This window comes from Labrus bergylta, chromosome 4, assembly GCF_963930695.1.
Source record: "Labrus bergylta chromosome 4, fLabBer1.1, whole genome shotgun sequence".
Taxonomy (NCBI): domain Eukaryota; kingdom Metazoa; phylum Chordata; class Actinopteri; order Labriformes; family Labridae; genus Labrus; species Labrus bergylta.
Window position 1 is genome coordinate 25,397,534 of NC_089198.1, and position 21,118 is coordinate 25,418,651.

Below are 21,118 nucleotides of genomic sequence, written 5' to 3' on the forward strand. Positions count from 1 at the left end.
TGGTTATGACCAAAAACTGACGTGACCCAGATATTTGTTTAGCGTTAGAGATGAGGAATTTCACAGTGAAAAACCCTGTGCCCTGTAGCCTACAATGAACAGTAAGCAAATTAACCCAGCGTCCATTAAATTAGGCTGGGGCTGTGTACATAAGGCTGCCTCTGACATTTCATTTTCATTCTCAGTCACAGCCTCAACTAAATCGAAAGGAATAGTTAAACAGGTTTAGTGTCACCAGATCGCTGACATGACAAGGTAAGATTGTTCCTTTTTACTCTTTCAATCTTTAATTATGGATTAGTTTGCACTTTACCGTCAGAACTCCAAAAAAAGTGAGCGTCAACATAAAGTAGCCTAACTTAATAGTTTTATTTCAAGGTTGTTTCAATGGTAACCTATTTTTTTTTTTTACTTTCCCTTACATGGACCTCATTTGACAACACATTTTGGTAGATAAAAAAACAACACTATCTTTATGAATCCCTGATTTGATATAGCTTACCAACCGACGTGATAATAGCAATCGATATTAGGCTACTTGGGCCCTAACTGGATTTTGTAAGTGCCATTATATTTTTGACATTAACACCTGGCAGAGATCACCTCTCTGTGTGCTTATCGAACACACCCAATGTGACATTGCATGACGTGCGTCACCAACAGCAGGTGCATAAAAAATATGCTTGCTGGTGCACCTCAAAGATCTAAAACAAGGATTGTGTTAGTTATTCGTATTGTTTTTAATGTTGGGAAATTCTGAGGATCTCGATAGGCCCATTAAATTCAGAGAAGCAGAGTTGATTGGTTACATTCAAATCTGACAGAAAAACAAGCTAAATAGCTATAACTACTCTTAGTAGATTCAGGCAGAGGATTTGTGAGCATACATATTTGAGCAACATTGATGTTGCCCTTCAAGATGATTTGTAATGTTTTTGGTGATCCCTTTACTTTTAACAAAGTTACAATTTGTTCACTATTTCCGGGTTTTGACTGAACGTGGCATTTTGATCATCTAACTTTTCTTTGAGTGTTCTGAGTTTTTCTAGTAGAGCAACACAGTCTTTGATAATGCAAACAAACTAATGTTTCAACACTTTCTTGACTTTGTCACTCCATAAAAAGACACATACACAAACATTTATAATCAACCCAGAACATTTTCCTACATTGTTTCTTCCCAAAGGTAGACTACGTGATACTGATGTAATCTATGTGTACTGTGAATGTTTTTTCAAGCTGTAACAGACACAACATTGTAACTTGAAAAAGGACTATGTCATTATTTAATTATATGTTGTCTTTTTTATATCATTGTTCAGATGGGTGCGGTATTTAATGTACTTGAGAAGTTCAGACTGCAAACTTACTACAACCAGTTTTTCCAGTTGGGTGTGAAGGATGAGAGAGATTTCCTTGACGGTGTCACAGATGAAGATCTAACCAGCATGGGTATGGTGAACCTCAACCTAAAGACAAACACTGTCATTATTTTTCCACCTAGTGAGGAAAGAAAAGAACCATGATCTATTTAACATTAATATGATAAATAGAAAAGAAAATGTGAATGGAATGATATATATATATATATATATATATATATATATATATTTCTTTCTGCTGTGTACTGTGAAACTATTGGTTTAAAGGTCTGATTTATAATAACAATAATCAAGAACCTGCATAGTTACTGAAAGACAATTTTTTGTATGCATTCTTTAAGGTTTAAGTCAAGTAGAGAAGAACCGTTTTTCAGCAATGAAAAACTACATTCGAAGACTCAGAGCTCCAGAGCACCAAGTTCAAACTGTGACCCCTGTGCAGAAATCATTGGAGCCATTCTGTCTGAAGTACACATATCCCAAATGTCCTCAACTAAAAGAAATTAAAGGTATGAGTACAACATCTTTTGATAAACTATTTATGGATAAACTTTGACACGCCACTGAGTTGTTAATCACATAATGTGTTGTGTTGTTTGAAAAAGGACGTGGTTACAGTGATCATAGTGCAGACTTTGCAGACAACCAGAGAACATTGTAACAAAAGTCATCTTTGATATTACAGATATGGATCCATTGCAAAACACTGTGGAGGACCTGATGTTAAGGATCAGCCATCTTGAAAAGGTCGGCAATGCAAAAGGAGTCTGTCTCTACACAATCGATGGGATGCCCCTGACAGACGATCCCTTCTTCAACACTTGTGAGCAAAGGGCAGGGGGTCGACATACTTAAAAAAAAAATACATATATATATATTATCTTAGGCTATATTTTAATATTAGGTTTGTATTTATATCAAAAGTGTTAAGTGTTGTTAATCTGCTCCACTTATCCAGGCACGTGCACAGACACAAACACCAGGAGTATACCTAACCCTAACCCAATTTTGAAAAGTTCCACTCGATAGTCCGTTATTTAATATCACTCAATCGGTGAGGGATGTAGGGATATCTTTCCCTTTCTCTCTCTCTCTGTCTGAAGCCGATGTTATTCTGCTCTCTTAGCTTTGCTGCATCTTGCCTTTCCGCAGGAGTCTAGAGGTATTTCGTTATCTAAATGGTCAAGAGGGTACCCCATGCACAACCTAAACACGCTCCCAGGTGCTCACAGTGGCAGGAACATACCATGAATAAAAAATCAGAAGTCTGTGGCACACTGAAAATAACTTTACTATATTTTTGGTGTGCGCAAACAACGTGTTTCATCTGTCTGTATCTGTTGGATTTACAAATAGAAAACTGTCTGCTAACAAGTTCAATATATTAACATAAATGTTTATGTCTTCATGCAGGGTCTTTAAAGGAGAGACATATTCAAAATGGATCTATTATTTATGCCATCTTTACACCAAAAGAAAACCTGAGACAGGCTCCATGGCAGCCAAAGCGAGAGATTGCTAAAACCAATGGAGATGATGTGGTGCGCTGCCACATAATGCTCAAGGTGAGATTTAACTCAGATTATATTAAACCATGATTGATGGATATCTTTAATGTATTACTCAATCTATTGACATTATCTCCTAAAATATTTAGGGGATCACAAATTACTTAAGTAATTTCCCTTATTGATGTCTTATCTTCTGATCATTTTTCATACTGGGATTAAACCAAATCTTTTTGTTGTTGTTTTGTTGTTGTGTTTCTATTGTCATGCAGGGAGATTTTGAGTTGTCGGTGAACTTAGAAAGTGACACCATCACCAGCCTGCGACTCAAGTTGGCAAATGAAAGTGGAATCCCAGCACACGTCCTTTGTTACAAGTAATTTAGACTTATTACTTCAAGTATTGATATTATTGCTAAAACTGTGATTTTATTTATCTAAATGTACTTTTCCTTCTTCTCTTGTGTTTACAGAGGTGCACATGCTGGTGGTGACACCCTGCAGAGTTGTGAAATCTCAGAGAAGTCCACAGTTTACTTCTCTTTGTCTTCCTTTTCGGATGACACTCCACATAATGAGACATTCTTCATTGACGACGTTGTGCCTTCAGTAAAACAAACCCAGAAAGGAATCAGTGTGTTCTTGTCTTCACTTCATGTTCTAGTAAGTTTTACTTTTTGATACATGAGCAGTACTACTGTGCACTATTTGATGACTCACTACTTTCATACAAAATGGCACAGACACTACAGGCACTATCAACATGTTATCATCAATACTAACAGAGTAACTTCAGGAATGGCAATGTTGGACAGTTCGTTGGTTCACCACCAATATCTAAACAGTTATTTGTGATGCTAAAAAAATCAATATAATTCTTGTAAAAGTCAAATGATATTAATACCTGTTTTCACAGCAACAAAAATAGAAGTCTTCGGCACCCAATTTTGCGTGATTCCTTGCTTTTTATTACCAAAATTGCAAAGTCCTACACATTATCCCAAAACGTTGCTAACGCATTAGTGCAATGTAGACGACTCCTCCTCCTGCTCTCTGTCGGTTTGTAAGAGACATAAACATAACTTTAACACCATGTCAGCCATAGGTCAGTATACTGACCTCTTAATCTGTAGGTTTTCTAAAGCTTCTGTACTTTTTCCATTACTTTTGATCATTTAAAAAACTGATTGTTTTAAAACATGGTATTGAAAAGGTATCGAAGGAACAATTTTGAGAACCCTTATGGTTAACATGCTGGTATGTTCCTTCAGCTCAAAGATCTGCAAGCATGGCTCTAGAAGTCATAACACTGGTCTGAAAAGATGGCAAAACTAGCAAAACATTTGCTATAATTCATTATACTCTGCCCTCTGGACTAAATGATGATGTGAAATAATTTTTTTGTCACATAGAAACCTAATTGTGGAACAGAAGAGCTGAAGAAGCTGATTTCCTGCGTACGAAAACTGACTGGATGTAACCCTCTCGCCCAAAGTTTGCATCAGTTACTTTGCAGAAATGAAACTATTACCAGGACTCAGAAGGTAAACAATAAGGGTTTGTAATTGTTATTATTATTATTATTCTTTGTGTGTGCTTCACCAGTAGCTGTTTCTCTAGATGTTCTTATTTTTGTTGTAGATTGCAGTTGTTGAAGGCTTGTACGTGCTCTTCAGGGAGCTTTTGCCTCAACTCGGAACACAACGAGGGGAGAAAATCATTGAGGACCTGGATGTCTTTGAGAATTCTCTGTACTGCTGGGCACATCTCAGATCAGAAGCTCAGGTATGATGATAGAAATGTTTGATATGAACTTGTCAAGGGTAAGAAAAGTAATTCTAGAGATTTTTGACATAAGCTGTTTGCCTTATTTTGACAGAAACTGACATCAGACCACGAGAACTACGCACTCATCACTCTTAAGTCTGAAGATGGCAGCCGTTTCTGTGAACCAGTCAGAGTGCCTGGAGTACCTGATGCCCTTGAACAGGCAAACGTTCTCCAGAAAATCAAAGGTAAAATAAAAAGTATGACAGGTCATCAACCTTTTCTAAGTGCAGACTAATTTATATTTATAGTCAATATGAGAGGCTTTACAGTACAAGTAGCATTTTATATCATTGTGAATCAGCAACGGAAATGTAGGAGGTGCGAGGTCAAAATTGTTGTTTTTTTAAATGCAGTCTGGTCTATGCAGCTAGATGTTTACGTTTTCATCACTTTTAATGAACTGCTATATTTTGAATACTGTGAAGAACATAGGACAGGGCTGCAGTGAGCTTTATAGATGAGCATTCACTGGCACCTAAAGACATTCATGTATAATATGAAACCTCATTAATGTCAAACACCCTATAAGGCCGGAGATATACTTGCTTTTAACTACGCGTACGAATTTGAACGATAGCGGCCTCGCGACCCCATCTTCTGTTTGCAGTGTTGGCTTTGCACGTCCTGAAAAATGTAAGCTTTGCAGTCACAAGATGTAGAACGCACATGAACTGTAGGGGCAGACAGAGGGGATGTAAGTGTTTGACACAGCAGCGGAGACAACAATGGCAGAAAGTTTTTTAGACTAGTTGATAGACCAAAATAATCCACATCTGCATCATGTAGTTCCATACGGCCTGAGCTCTCTGGTGTGCCCTCTAGAGGAATCCTCTACTAACTTGTTTAGTGCATAATGAAGTATGTGAACAATCACACTCATTATGCAGCTGGTGTTGTACCCCAAGCAAGTATATCTCCAGCCTAAGGTGTCGTCCTGTTGTTCTGAAAACCACTTAACAGTAATTTAACCATACAGTCATCTTCACTTTATATATTTTCTGTTTGTTCTGATTCTTCTCTCCTCTCAGACGGGGAGAAAATTCCAAATTGCACTGAAGAGATTTTGCGAGAAACATCTTTACAGAGAGCCAGTGACATCAAAAAAATCTTGCTCAGTTTGCCACCATACATCAAAACCTATCCTCTTTGGATCGACCATAACAAGACGATTGGCCAGAAGTTTGTACCATCAAATTTGTACTTTTCTCTGTTAAATTAGAATATCTTTAAGATTTCTGTGTGTTTTTCCAGGTCCTTATCAGATTCTGTGGCATACTTAGTATACATGTACAAATATATACTACATCTTATACCAAGAGACTCAATATTTATCAGAAGGTTGATAAAAGTATTTTTCTTAAACCCCGAATTAAGACTTGAGCCTTGACTCAGATCTATCTTTTGCAATTAAATGATAGCTTTCAGATAAATATGGAGAAGACTTTTGGATGCATGGTGGAAGAATTAAAAACTCCCTCCAATCAGTGGCTCAATGTGACCCCGCCTCTTCATTTGAAGGAGCTGGGACAGTGTGGGAATCGCCTTGTTCTGCTGACTAAAGGTACTCCATAACATCTCTGTGTTTCGAATGTATTTGCACTTTTCGCACTTTTGTAAAGTACATTGGAATAATTTGAGGCACTAACTACTTCTTTATTAGCCCATTCAGAGGGAAATACTTTTTTACTTCAGTACGGATTATATTAATGTAATCAGAGTTGGTAGTTTTTACATTTTTTTTAAGTTTCTTCATGAAGTAGATTATTATTGAGGATCAACTAAGAAAATGATGAAATGTTTGTTAATGATTCTGAATCTTGACCAATATGAAAGACAATACCATTACTTTTATTTACTACCTTTGATATTTAATACCATAATGTTTGAATTTGTCATTTAAAATTTGATTTTTCTTTGATAGACAACCTTGGGGTGTGTCTGTACAAAGGCAAAGGATCCTCTGATATGATACAAGTGCGTGATTGTTTGAATGGCAAAGTCAGAAAAGAAGATGTGAATCAGTTGGCAGCCAGGTAAAGTATCTCAGTGTCTCATATCCACCTGATGTTTCCCAGAATCAAGGGAGCACTTTGATACAATGAGCTGATTGTTGTGTATTTGACGTTTAACACAGGACTGGTGATCACAGAGATGACGGAACATTGGTCACAACCAGGAATCCAACAGAGGCTATACTGGTAACACTTTGACTGTTTCATGTCTTATTTCAAATTTCTTTTGCTTGATTATTTCATTACAGCTCAATTTTTTTTCAGAGCTCCTGTTCCTGTAGTAGTTAAAAAGATGTCACAAGACACTGAACCCCAAAATGCTCCTGCTGCTAGGGGTGGGAGATATGGGAAAAATATCATATCACAATTCTTTTTTGCCAAAATCTCAATCATGATTTTATCACCATTTTTTTCATACTGATCTTTAGGCAAATTTGTTAGTTACTGACCAGTTCAACCAAACTTATTTCCCTGTATAATGTTTTTAAATGCACAAAAACTGTGCTGACAAGTTTAATCTATTTGAAAAACGTCTTTGTAGGCGGTCTGGAGGTCTCACCCAGAACATCTTTAGCAACAGAAACGTCTTTCCCTCAATTTGATCAATATTTATGCACAATTTGAAGGTTTTCCTCACCACTTTGAAATTATGATTTAGTTATGTGTCCTCTTTTTATGTTCATCAGGAACATTTTTACACAGTGATGCATTCATTTAAAAACATGTAGACTTCAAGTTCTTGTGTTTCTGTTCTATTTTAGTCCTGCAGAGTTCCTACATTTGTAGCTTCATATACCTGCAGCCTTTGTTTATAGGCTTTGTTGTTTTTTATGACATCAATGGCGAATTGGTCAATTGGTCATTTTATGACAGTTTAGGATTAACTTTAGTTTGGTTTATATATAATCAAACATAATACAGAATGTGTTCATTCTGTGACACATGATCAAAGTAAGTTTACTGACAGAAGAGTTTAATTCATAGAGGGGGCGGGACATTGTTGATTGACAGACAGACAGTCACCATGGTTACTCACTCTCAATGTGTAACGTCGTTAAACTTAATCCCTATAAATTTGGTAATCACAACAGGTGAGCTTCAGGTGGAGAAGCTTGAAAGTAACTTTTAAAAACCAGACCAGAAAGAGACCAGAAAACACCGACAACAACATTTTAAACACCGGGGTTATATCTCCACTGACTGACTGTCTGAGCTCCACTCTGTCTCTCTGCAGACTGTTTACGTCTCTCTGGCTCGTTAAACGGTTTCTTGTGTCGCTATCTGAGATGTAAACTTAACTGTGCAAACTATGCAGATAAGTTAACTGCTCACGGCGTGTCAATTTGGAAAAATATCAGAACATTTGCATATAACCGGGATGGAGTTGTTTTTGCAGACTTTACTTTTAAGTTTCGTTTTTGTTTTCTCCGCTGCAGAGCAAAAAAGGGGGAGACGCGTCTGTGTAAGAGAATAAACTGCAGCATGATGGAATAAACACATAAGCCCAGTTCTATGATCTCTCTGCTTTGGCAGATCGTCAGCACGTTAAAATCCTTCACGATCTAAGATCGTTATATCGCCCACCACTACCTGCTGCTATGCCAGTTTTCTGTGAATACATGTGTACTTTATGTAGCAGCCTCTGCCATCCCTGGGTGAACGTGTGGCCCGGGGCCCATTCAAATATTAACACTGTATTGTTTTAATTGATCTCACTCTTGGTTTGATTTGTATTCAAATTCAATTCAACTAAATCACCACTTACAGTTTAACAAGGTAAAACCTTGTGAAAAAAAATGACATGATACAATGTGATCATCACGAAGATATTCATTTATCATGTGTATGTAAACCTGCACATACAACAAGACGCTGAACAGGGTAACAATTCATGGAACAAATCAAGCTTCAAGAACAAATTTAAAGGCTCAAGTCAAGCTAATTAACAGAAAAATAACTAATCATTTGATTTTACTACAGCAAAAAAGGAGGGACTTTCAAAAAAAACTGATGAGAAAAATAGGAAATTTGGTAAATAAAATTATGTTACCTCCGTTCACAAAGCCGTACTTAATGAAGTCAGGATTATACTTGCGCAATAATCTAGCCTTTTGGGGGGGGCACCACTTTTGTCAACATTTTTTTGTTTCAGATACCTCTCCATAACTTTCATTACAAGCCAGCGGCTGGCTGAGTGTCTTCTTCTGCTTATTGTAGCTTGTTAAACAACTGACTGACGCATTAGCGCCACCAAGTGGTGGGAAGCGGTATTATAACTGAGCATCTCATGGATAACAGTAATATCTCTCTGGTCAATTGATAACCTATGCAGTCCCGCGGCCCACAGGTGCAAAACTGAAAGTTTTTTGCAGCCCTCTAGGTGGCGCTTGGGCCGTGGCCCCATGGTTAAGAGTCCATGGTTTAAAAGACTAGAAAAGTGCTACAGGAGTCCAAGTCCATTTACATAAACAGACTGATGGACATCAGATTATCACTGCCCCCACTCTCTTGAACAACCCTCCCTTTAGACATCTCCATTTGTTTACCACAGCCTACAACCTCTCGTAACTATTTTTGTTTCTGTTTTGTCTTGTATTCTAATTGTTGCTCTATGAATTCAATTTATTATCAAATACTTTTGACTTGAACTTTGTTAGGTGCTGATCGACACAAGCTCCTCTATGGAGGAAGAGTGCTATGAGAGTGCCGAAATAAAGAAGATTCATGCTGTAAAAGAGCTCTTTGACAACTTTGCAACAAGGACCATGGCTTATGATTTTCATCATATCATTGGCCTCGTGAAATTCGACTCCATGGTGAAGACTCTCCACACATTCACTGAAAATCTGGAAAAGTTCAAGGTAAATTCAGTTTTGTCTTCGATTGTTCTGCACTACATATCTGAACAGAGTCTCATATTAAGTGATTCTCAAAACACTGTATCACATCTAAAATATAAAGAAATTACTATGTGGTCAATATATCACAGGTGTGATAAAAAATTTGAATCCCAATGGAAATGAAAAGTTAAGTTGTTAACTTTATGTAGGAGCACATTCGTAACATCGAGGCAAGTGGCTGTACTCTGCTGTATGACGCCCTGAGACGTGGGGCATCTGAGCTTGAAAAGGTCAAGGCGAGATTCCCAGATTGTAGACTCCGCATCATGTGTCTCACTGATGGAAATGATTCTGGGTAAATGTAATTTTTTTCTTACCTATCTTGTTATTGCCAACCTTATGTTACATGCATTTTGACTCCTGCTTTTTTATTTTCTCAGTGCTCACAGTTTAATGACTTCACAATGATTTCAAGGGAGCTGATATTGTAGCCTCAAAACTTTCCGTAGATCCTCAATGGAGCCAGTCCCTATTACAGTCAAACTGCTGAAATTGGACATTATTGTGGATTCGATCCTCCTTGGAAATGTGGAGAACAACATTCTGCATGGAATCAGCAATGGAACAGGTATGACATCTCTGAAACACAGCTTCAATTATGGAGTTAGTGAGAAAACTAAGAATACTAAGACAAAATCAGAAGGACCCTTTATCAGATGATTAGATAATGTTTTCAGGGGTTGTAAAGAAGATTTGGTGTGTCCAACTGTGTTTTTTAGCCATTACAACTTGTTGAAACAAATTAGCCTTACATTTTTTTTAATCTCAATTGGCAGGCCAAACAATGACTTTAAAGGATTAATATGTAAGATATCTACTGAATTAAATGACAAAAGGACCTTATTATATCATCAGACATTAAGAAAACATGCTACATTAAAGTGCTGGCTTTTCTGATAACAATGCAGCAACAACCAGTAAGTTTTGATTCCGGTCCGGAATGGTCTGTATTTGTTTTGACCAGAGAAGGTAGGTGGTTTTATTAAGGCAATCCCACACAGCAGTTTCGGATGCCCCTCGGTTTGCCAGATATGAGACCAGTTATCACAGCAAACCAACAGGTGTTGCAACGATAGAAGCAGGCAGGAGAACTGGTTCAGATATAACTGATTCTATCCGACCTAAAGAGCCTCAGCATTTTTCTAATAAGCTCCACGAGCAGAAATGTGGTTAAACTAGAATAAATATTGGAGATGCTTTTTAAAATGGATAGAAGTTAGAGCGCAGAAACATTTCAAGACTAATGCAGAGCTGGCTAAACACTGAAGCTTCCATGTCCGCAACATGGCAACCCGCGACTTGGCAACCCGCTTGCGCATCGGCTTTAAGGAGGAGGGGCTAGGGGGAAAACGGCTCTCTCCAATGTTTTGAATTTGGACTGAAGTACCAATTTTAAACATTTCGTGTCAGCATAATGCTCCTTTAAAAAAGTTGTGTTAGATATAATATGACGGCAGTTATTTAAACACTTGTTTATCTCTCTTCCACACATGCTCATCGCTTCAAGGTGGCTGCTGTTTCAAACCAGAGACAACCAAAGACAGTCTGAAGCTCTTTGAGATTGAGACGGTTCTGTCTTTGGAGCAGAGGAAACTGAAGGAGAAACTCGACCCGTCCTCCATCACTGAGGTTGGTATTTATTAATTATGGTATTATTAACCTTTCAGTAGACATGGAAATGAAAGGAATCGTTTTAACACAGGTTTAAACACTTGACATCAAGTTAACTTGCTTATTAATGTATCCTCTTATAGAGTTCTTTGTCAAGCATCTTCCTTACTCATGGGTATGATGAAAGTCCAGAGACTTTGTTGCCAAGTCAGATAAACAGCAAAGTGACAGTGACTGAGAGGTGAGTAATTCAAATGACTAATTCAAAAATAGACTTTGAATCATGAATCCAGATTTTTTAAAATTGAAAATAGATTCTTAATCCAATTGTTACACCAAGAATCAAAATCAAAATCGTGAGACACTCAAATATTCCCAGCCCTAATATTTTCTGCCTTTACAATGTTTGCACATCATCTGATTCTAAATTATTCATAATCTCTTTTATTAGTGCTCTGAAGAAGAGGAAGGAGACAAAGCAGGGTTGGTTTCTGGAGAAGGACAAACGTATACTGGAGGAGCTGAAGAGTCTGCACTGTGATCCACATCCCTTCTTCAAAGTTTTCCCCTCAGAGTCAGACTTCAGTGAGTGACATGCTTTTTTAATTTTTCACTTTTTATGGGGCAAACGACTGGTAAAAATGTTGGCACTTAATTTCATACTCTACAATAGCCAACAGTTGTAGTCTGCTGGCCATGAGGAAGTTGGTTTTCTAAATTGATAGATTTTTTGGAGAGGGGGAGGTGGGGGGGGGGGGGGCTGTACTGATGTACTGTGCAGTACATGTTGTTTTCAGTATACACTGTTCCTTATTCATGAAATCTATACACAATTTTGCTGTTCTATGATCAGATATATTTTAGCATATTCACATATGCACACATACTTTGTGCGCGCCGCGGTCCGTCAGTGCCGCACACTACGTTGTACTTAGCTTCCACTCTAGTCAATCATTGTGTTCACACAGGGCGCGCTGCGGTCCGTCTCCGGCACGTGCCACCAACGACACTGCTCTCTGCTCCGTTTCAAATACGCTATTTTCGCCGGAGTATGCTGCAGGCACGCGTCAAGATGGACAGAATATGACAGCCCGGACAGGAAGTCAGACAAGGAAACGCACAGAGCATCCGGTTAATTTCAAAATAAAACACAATATACAGACTCACGATCGTATTTTTCATCACTTTATCAACATTACGTCAAAACAGGCACTGAATGAACAACAATACATCCTCAGAAAGACAAAGCAACATGTTGTTTGCATGTTTTTCTCTTTATTCCCGCGGGATCTTGTAGTTCTCCTGTGATGTGTCATGGATGCGCTGACGTCCCAGAAACGGATCCAATGTGAATGGGCGCGAGCCGTCCGACGGAGCAAAACCATGGCGCTGACGGACCGCGGCGCGCACAGAGTATGTGTGAATTGGGGGTGAGGCAGTGATTACTGAAGTGGGTCACAGGACCCCTAGGGACGACCCAGAGTTGTCAATGGGGCCACGGCAATGCGTAAGAAAACAGCTGCCTCCTGTCCTCGTACTGCATGCAGGTAGACAACGCCTTGCCATTCACTTAAGTCCTGCGAACAGAGATCAAGCAATCTCTCAGCAGTGGGTCATGCCCAGTGGCCAAACCCACAGCTGAAGGCAACAAGGGTGCCAGACCCCCATCTGAGACAGGAGGTCCACGTGTGAAATAAGGGTTGCGGTGTCCTGGGCTACCTGTGGCTGAGAGGGCAAGGTGGGACATAGAGTTCCCTATCTGCCCAATGCGAGCTGTTGCCTCATAAGCTATGTATTGGAGGTCGTCCTTTACTCTACATTGAGGACAGTGACACCGTGCATCCTGCATAAGGGCCTCTTCGGGAGACACAATAGGAGCAGCAATGTTGTTTGTTGTCACACACACACTTTTCTGTACGTTTTGCAGCCAATGTTTGAGATACATTCAAAAAAATATAGGAATTTGTCAGCAAAGATTGTCAGCGACGCTGTGTTTACTGTATGTTGATGTGTATGGTGAGGGGGCTTGAAAATATTTTCACTGCTAAAGGGGAGGCGGCCTAAAAACGTTTGGAACCACTGGACTAAGGGCTTCTAAAATCAACAAGGCTGACTCTTTGTTTATAATCTTCAGCTTTCTGGAAGATTCTCATGCAAGGTCCTCCGGACACACCATATGAGAAAGGAGTGTTTGAGCTGTACTGCCAGTTTGGTCCTGACTACCCAGTGAAGCCTCCACTCGTCCGCTTTGTCACACATGTATCCTTATAAAATGACTATTATATATTTTAGCCAATTTTTTATTTAAGGCTTATTTTGGTAATTTTATGCTTTTATTTTAGAGACAGTACAGGATAGTCTTAGAAATCAGGGAGAGAGTGGGGAATGACACAGGTTGGATTTGAACCCCGACAGCCTACTACAGCCTCCCCGTACATGGGGAGCGCGTACTAACCACTAGGCTACTGGTGCCCCTTTTTGCTTAATTTTGTTATTGTTTTTTATTTCTTTTGTTTTTACAGAATCACAACTGTTATTTGGGCTTGTGGGTTTTTCTCATATTTTAAGACGTCAGACTTGGAAAAGGATCTCCCTGTATTATAATATTTATAATAATTGGGGAATGAGGAACAACACTTTTCGTTGAAAAAAAAAAACTTCTGAGGTAATATTATCTGTTTGCACTTGAGTTGTTTTCTTTAAATGTGAGAACAGGTCTACCACTGCAACGTCAACAGTGTGGGACGCATCTGCCACAACATATTTGACCGCAACTACAACGCCCACATCACCATGAGAGAAATCCTGGAAGCTGTGTATGGACTGCTCATCGTCCCTGAACCTGAGGATCCTCTGGACAGGTGAGATTACACACATGCTTAATCGCACTTTGAGGTGACTGGTAGGTGGATAACAAAGCCGATTATTAACCCAGAAATACTGTATATTTAGTGATGAGGATGTTATTTATCTATTTGGATTTCCGTCTGTTCTTATAATTACCAGTTTTACCTCCTCTAGAAATCTGTAGTTACATTTCATCAGTTGTTATTTGATTTGGATATCATCTTATCAGAATGTTTTTATTAATCCTTGCGTTTGATGATGGTAGTTTGACACTTACTGTTAGAAAGTTATGATATATATATATATATATATATATACATACACACACAGTATATATATAATATATGGGTTTGTCAAAAAGTGAAACTCAATCACAGCCCCAATTGTACAAATAATTTGGTTTTGTACTGTGGCTCATTAAAAAAGTTAATTTAATGCCATTCGTCTGGTTTTGCAGAGGTGTTGATACAAGACCGTAGAACAATCATATTGTAAAATATAACATCACAACTGTGTATAACTTCAAAATGTTTTTGTTCTTTTTCCTAGCATTTTGGCAGAGGAATTCATGACGAGCCGTGCAGAGTATGAACGAGAAGCCAGGAAGCACACAGAGGAAACTGCAGGGATCTCAATGGATGACATGGAAAAAGTAAATGGTCTCCTATAAAATTGTCAATGTCTAAGAGGCATTGTCTTTTTGTATGGCTGTATGGTACACATTAAAGTGCGTCTTTCAGGTTTTAAATTAACATTGTTACGAGCTAGCACCAGCTACACATACAGTATTCATACAACAAAACTAGCCCTAACCTAAAGTGTGACAGAGAGGTCAAGTGATGACAGGTACGGAGAGGACTGATTCTCACACAGGGAAAACATAAGGTTAGGTCAGCTCACCTATACGCGGGTCTGCCAGGCCACCGGCGGCCTGATCGCACCGGACGGCTTTTAGAGCAACGAGCCCAAGCTTTGTGTTTGAGTTCAGTTTTGTTTGTTGTAGTTAGTTCACAAGTTATGGCTGGTTTCAATAACTAGTTTGTGGGAGTGGGTCAGCTGTCAAGTCCGACAGCTTCAAAGTCGGCGTCCATAAGGGTCCTCCGTCAGCTACCATTTCACCTGTCTTATTACGTCATTTAAAGTGACAGAGCACCGCTCTGAGCGCACCTCAGGAATGGTGCCTTTAAGACTATCGTACAATCCAGTAAACACAGCTTAAACCCATTCTCTATTCTCCCCATGAAAACCAGTCCAAAGTGATTTACAAAATAGACAGATAAGGATGAAGAAGAAGAACCTTACTGTTTCCTAACAACATATTGTCTTGTAATGTTTATTTCCTCTCATTTCTTTTAAAAAATGGAATTTCCCCTTGTGGGATTGATAAAGTAAATCTTCTTCTTCTAAAGAAAATGGTGGATCCGGTGGCACAGTTCATACCCCAACATCTGATCTGTCCACTCACCAAGAAGATGTTTGTTGATCCTGTGAAAACTGTCTACGGCACGGTGTATGAACGCCAGGCCATCGAGGAACACCTGAAACAGTGAGTTTGTTTACAGCTGTTGACATGAATGCAATGTGCGTTAGCTAAAAGGTACAAAAACTACACATTTGCTTATGAAACCATTTAAGAAGGAATTTTCTCAGATGACTTGGCTAAACGCTCTTTGCAGACACCAGTATGAGCCTCTAGCTGGACAAGGACACGAACTTGAAATGGGCGACATCAGCACAGACCAGGACATGAAGAAAATGGTGATGGAGCATCGAACACGTCAAATTAAATAGTTCTGAATAAAAAAAAAACAACAAAGCGGATCCGCCTTAGTACTTAAATGCAAACTCTGCTTTGTGAAGAGATGTTCATTAAATAACTGATGTCTGTTCATACTCAGTTTTCTTAATGTTTCCTACAATCATGTCAACGTTTATGTTCAACTTCCCTTTTAGAGTTTAAAAAGATACTTCAATTATAGGAGTTGGAAATAGTAATAATGATAATAAAGCATGAAAGGTTTTTTAAAAAGGAGGAGGTTTGGATGGGACAACCTTTGTCTTTTTTTTATTCAAGGCACTTTTTTGAATTAGTTGTTGCTTTAAGTTCGATGTTTTTCTCTCAAATTTCATTGTTCTCTATTTTACCTATAAAAATGACTTTTCATGACTACATTTTGTGATAACTTTCTTGGAGAGAAACAAATCAAGATTCTGGTTCATTGCATGCGACCTACTTGCATTTGCAAAATAATAAAGAGTGAAAGTGGACAACTAACATGTTTTTTCTTTGGTCAGTTTCTTGAAGTATTCATAATGATGAAGTTTATGTAGTATTCAGACCATCCAATGACATACAGTAAGTGTGATTTTTCTGCAGGTGTATAACAGTAAGAACTTTCTTTCATGACAGGTCATCTATTGGTCACTGTAAGGCTAACACAGTAGAATTTTACTCAATAACATGGTTACCAGCAAGACTGGAGAGTTTTCTAGTCGTGAGACATCTTTTATTGTGTTTTTGCTTTATACAATTACGTTTAATACCTGTCCCGTGCAACTACATTTTTGAGTGGTTATGTAAATGTGTGAAAATATTGAATACATAGTTTTGACTTTGAACAATACAAATAAAACATAAAAGTAAAAGTCTTAAAGACATTATTTTTCACTAAGGGTAGATTAATAGTTGACCACTGATGTAGGAAGTGTTCTGATCCTTAAATAAACAAACTGCTTTAAAAATGTTACTTAAATAAAGTCTGCGAGTTTCTCAGTAATTAAATGATTAAATGTATAAGATTTGACATTCTTGCTCATGCATTCATGGTTTGGCTACATTTGACTTTTGTAGAGCTCACTTGAACTTTTTCACTTATTTCTGAGGAGGTGTTGACACTTGTGATTTATTGGTGGAGAGACCTGTTAATAAGAATGTTTAATAAAATATGTCACGTGTTTAAACCTCAGGGCATGTTTGGCCGTCCTCCTGTACACTGTTTTGGCCTTGATTGAATTATATGTTTCCGCCACAAACTATCCTTTCCTCAAAACCTTGTGAAATAAAACCTTCCACAATAAACATGGAGTTCAGTGTTCACAGCAGTATGTGTATAAACCCTGCTATAATTAAAAGGCTGTGTGCATTACACAACACAACGGGTATATCAAAGCACTACCAACTTTTTACATTTAAAACATTTTTATTTTGTTTTTTTAGAGCTCAATACACCTTTGATGGCGCTTAATTAATGCAAACCTTGGCTTTCCATAGGCTATATTATGAGAGTTTAGTGACCTAAAAGAATTACAAGTGGTGCCAATAGACTGTAAATAATATTTATAGTAAATACAATAAATAATATTTACAGTCTAACCCTATGTCTAATTTACCCTAGCCCTAATCTTTATACAGTCTATGATGGCGCCCCACAGGTGACCAATAAACGACAGGTAAGTTGTGATTAGTTTTGATCCTCTTGCCTTTCCATATAATGACCCGGTGTACACAAAAAAAGAGGAAGTGAATGAATCTTGTCACAACATTCTTGAAAGGAATAATAATTTGAAATCATTATATGCCTTAATATAACTCTAAAGTATGAATTTGCAATATATTACGCTTTGTTTTCATTTGACAACTTGCGTGTCAGTAATGTATCGACCAAAAGCACACTCACTTGTGCTTTTATTCTGAAGGCTTCGTCCGGAAGTGTTATATCGATATTAATTACGCGTGCTCTACTCGCTGGTAGTAAATGGGTCTAGTGCCTGGTCGGGTGAGGTTTGGGTAAATTCAAGAGGAAACACGAGGATTTAGAAGGCAGGTGAGTGTTTGTGAATTTTAGCCGGTAATTTCAAAGTGATATGTTTTTAACCTTTTCATATTTTCACCGCTGCACGTGAAGTTAAACTCAAACCCGCGAGCACAGTATACGTCACCCACAGTTACCTCAACAGGTATTTTTTTTTACTGCAGAGTTACCACAGGTAATGATTACGTTAGCTTACATTTCATATCACAGTGTGTCTCATTACCTTTAATTTAAGTGTATGAAATTACATACAGTTAAAAAAAAAAAAAAGTCTTTTTAAACAATTCCAGCGTTTGCATGGCTTTGGGAACAGTTTAAAAGCATTGGGATTTTTTATAGTTTTACATTTTCTCATCATTAAACTTGCTTTAAATAAGCTTGAAAATGTAATTCACTGAAGTAATGCAAGTGTAATTTACTGCTCTACTTGAATATGGTCTTTTTTGACACTTTTTACGTCTTCTGCATGGAGTTTAGGGGACTCTTATGACTTTTCTTATTTTCTTTTATTATTCGATGGTACTACTTTCTGGTTACAAAATATTTGATTTGCTTCTAAAACATGAGCTGATTAATATATTGGTTGCTTGACATGCTTATTTGGCAACTCGTTTGACAGCAATTTGAGGAATTTCTAAAGTACATTCACTCACTTCATGTTACGATTGGTTGGACAAACTTGTGAAATCGTGTTAGTATCTTCAGGGTGTGTAGGTAGTCATGTCAAGATTTGTTATCATTTCTTTTTACAGACTAAACAATCCGTCTATTAAGCAGCAGATAAATCAGGTTGTAGTCACAGAAAAGGTTGCACAAACTTAGCTCCTCATCAGTCCACAATACAGGAACATTATTTTTCTATTTCTTCTGCATCTCGCCCTTTTACGTTAACCTGAATAACATTTTCAATTTAGATCTTTAAACACAATGTTTTAACAGTAGACCTATAATGTTTATGTTTTTAGTTCAGGAAAGGATCTGAATGCTTCTTTCACCTCACCTCTGCTGCACACTATTCAACTTGCGACATGCAGTTTTTTGGAGAGGTAACCTGCATTTCCTGCAGAGCCTGTTTACACCCTCATGTTTCGTAAATCAGTGCACAGCCATCCTGAGAGTTGTAACACCAAAACCCTTTTTAAAATTCTTACATTGAATCACAGTAGGTCTGCTGTCTTTATCTTTAAGAGATAATGGAAGAATAACCTCTAAGTTTCAGGTCAACATATTTATGTATGTGAGAGAAACAGTGTTAGGATTAAACCTGTTGAATTACAGATAGTGCAGGTTTTGGTGGTTGAATGATTTAATCTTCTACATTTGTTGAAAGATGAAGCTGCAATCATTGGCCTTACAATTATTTAATAATGAACTGTAATTATTTTTTATTTTTGAGACTTTATTGAATTCAGTTTTGATTCTAAACACATCTGAATGTTTTTAAAAATGCAACTTTGGAAACTGCAAATTAAGTCAAAATAAAATTTATTTTTTTCCTGCATATTTTATTATTTAACACACATTTTTGAATAATTATTGTCCCTCATTCTATGAGACTTTCCAGGAAAAGTAGACTTTGTTTATTATCAAACAAGTTATTCTTTGACATTCATGAATGTAAGTCTATTCCCTAATTTTGTTACATAATTAAAATAAAAGTGTCTTTTTGTTCTGCACGTAATAGTAACCCCTTCCTGTGCTTCTGTATTGTACATTTGCTCTATAGGGAGATGTGGTGGGTGCTGTGGGTGCTCGCCGCCTTGCTGGCTCTCTTCTGCTGTCTGGATGTGTGGTACTTCTTGCGGGCAGCCGCTGTGATTCTGCGGGCCTGGTTCCAGCCTCCAATCCGGGACATCACAGCAGAGCAGACCCTCACAGGCCGGGTCACTACACATGACATCGACATGTGTCACATGAACAATGCTCGCTACCTCCGGGAGTGTGACTTTGCCCGCTTCTCTCTCTACACACGTAACGGTGTGTTCAAGGCCCTGCGAGCACTGCGAGCTTCAATGGTCGTTGGGGCCACCACCATTCGTTACCGCAGAGCTCTGTATATAGGGGAGGGCTACGAGCTGCGGAGTCGCATCGTCACTTGGGATGACAAAGCCTTTTTCCTGGAGCAGAGATTTGTGTCGACAAAAGACGGGTTGGTGTGTGCCGTCATGTACTGTAAGCAGAGCATCATACGCAGCAGCCCGGACAAGATCATGCAGCACCTCTGTAAGCGAAAGGTAAGAAATGTGCTTAAATTCATACAGGTTTTACCGCAAAGTGTAAATTACAAAGTGCTTTAGGATGATACGTTTATTCTGTGGTCCTAACAGGTGGAGTGTCCTGAGTTTCCAGAGGATCTTCAACACTGGGTTAACTTCATCTCCGCCAGCAGCCAGGCTCTCAGGGCAGAGAGCGGGCTGGAGGAGAAGGACAAATGAGGTGTTGCATGGGCAACTGTTGAGACTAACTTATGTATGTCTTCTGTTCTTGATTACTCGACTTGAACACACTCGTGCCTATACCTCTGATAACAAGACACAACATAACACTCACCTGTGTCAACACTGGAACAAGATTTTGAAGATAACTTCCTCCTTTAGGAAAGTAATATGAATGTGTAAGGTGTGTCCTCTTGTGCTATGAAAGCAATAAAACACATCCGTTTTGAAGTCGTATTGGTGCACTTTTATTCCCTCACCAAACGTTTAAAGGGACTTTTTATTACTGGCTAAAAAGTGGAATTGTTGCATCAAACACAATCGTCCAAAGAAAACAGAAAAACACATGAACACATCCAGAAAATGAATATTAGTCTTTAATAACAACCATCCATTGTCTGTACAGCTTTTTCCCTAAAAATATATATATATTTTAAACATTGTTTAATCTGAATTTATCTGAGTACTTAAGTTTTTTCATTAACTACATTAAAACTGCCTTTTACACAAGGCTGGCTTATCAAGAATATGTGCATTAACAAAAAACTTTCAGTGCATCAATTATACATCAATTGTTGACTAAGAATTCATGGCCCATGAAGACAATGCCGCCAGTAAGAAAATTTATATTCAGCTGTGAGAAATTACATTTTTGAAACTATAAGTAAATGGATATGAGGGATCGTGGAGAAGCTTGGTCGCAGTGCTGTGATCATGCGAAGACATTTGCATTGAATTTTCAAATAAAGTATTCACTGTGAGAAAAGAGGACTCAAGTGACT

At 38.1% G+C, this 21,118-nt stretch overlaps 2 protein-coding genes across 3 annotated transcripts; both read left to right on the forward strand.

Annotated features, from left to right (window-relative positions):
* Positions 1-230: 230 nt before the first annotated feature.
* LOC136179075 (uncharacterized) lies at positions 231-17,191 on the forward strand. Its single transcript, XM_065954222.1, has 25 exons — positions 231-255; positions 1,323-1,452; positions 1,724-1,891; positions 2,068-2,205; positions 2,796-2,947; positions 3,163-3,266; positions 3,363-3,552; positions 4,302-4,433; positions 4,531-4,674; positions 4,769-4,904; positions 5,748-5,898; positions 6,138-6,280; positions 6,641-6,752; positions 6,854-6,917; positions 9,389-9,592; positions 9,781-9,926; positions 10,081-10,199; positions 11,139-11,260; positions 11,386-11,483; positions 11,694-11,827; positions 13,377-13,501; positions 13,958-14,103; positions 14,639-14,741; positions 15,499-15,635; positions 15,766-17,191. The coding sequence occupies exons 2-25, from the start codon at positions 1,323-1,325 to the stop codon at positions 15,878-15,880; spliced, it is 3,213 nt and encodes a 1,070-aa protein (XP_065810294.1). The 5' UTR covers positions 231-255; the 3' UTR covers positions 15,881-17,191.
* A 603-nt stretch (positions 17,192-17,794) lies between these two features.
* On the forward strand, positions 17,795-20,567 carry LOC109985039 (protein THEM6). 2 transcript variants are annotated; one of them, XM_020635265.3, is made up of 3 exons: positions 17,795-17,913; positions 19,628-20,135; positions 20,229-20,567. In XM_020635265.3, exons 2-3 carry the CDS (start codon positions 19,632-19,634, stop codon positions 20,334-20,336), a joined length of 612 nt encoding a protein of 203 aa, XP_020490921.1. In that variant the 5' UTR covers positions 17,795-17,913; positions 19,628-19,631; the 3' UTR covers positions 20,337-20,567. The 2 variants fall into 2 exon arrangements, with proteins under 2 accessions (XP_020490921.1, XP_065810308.1); XM_065954236.1 differs by having other exon boundaries at positions 19,632-20,135.
* Positions 20,568-21,118: the final 551 nt, after the last annotated feature.

Coding starts and splice junctions, on each gene's coding strand:
- LOC136179075 (XM_065954222.1), top strand. CDS start 1,323: ATGGGTGCGGTATTTAATGTACTTGAGAAGTTCAGACTGCAAACTTAC. Junction 9,593..9,780: donor AAAATCTGGAAAAGTTCAAG/GTAAATTCAGTT, acceptor AACTTTATGTAG/GAGCACATTCGTAACATCGA. Junction 11,828..13,376: donor CCCCTCAGAGTCAGACTTCA/GTGAGTGACATG, acceptor TATAATCTTCAG/CTTTCTGGAAGATTCTCATG.
- LOC109985039 (XM_020635265.3), top strand. CDS start 19,632: ATGTGGTGGGTGCTGTGGGTGCTCGCCGCCTTGCTGGCTCTCTTCTGC. Junction 20,136..20,228: donor AGCACCTCTGTAAGCGAAAG/GTAAGAAATGTG, acceptor TGGTCCTAACAG/GTGGAGTGTCCTGAGTTTCC.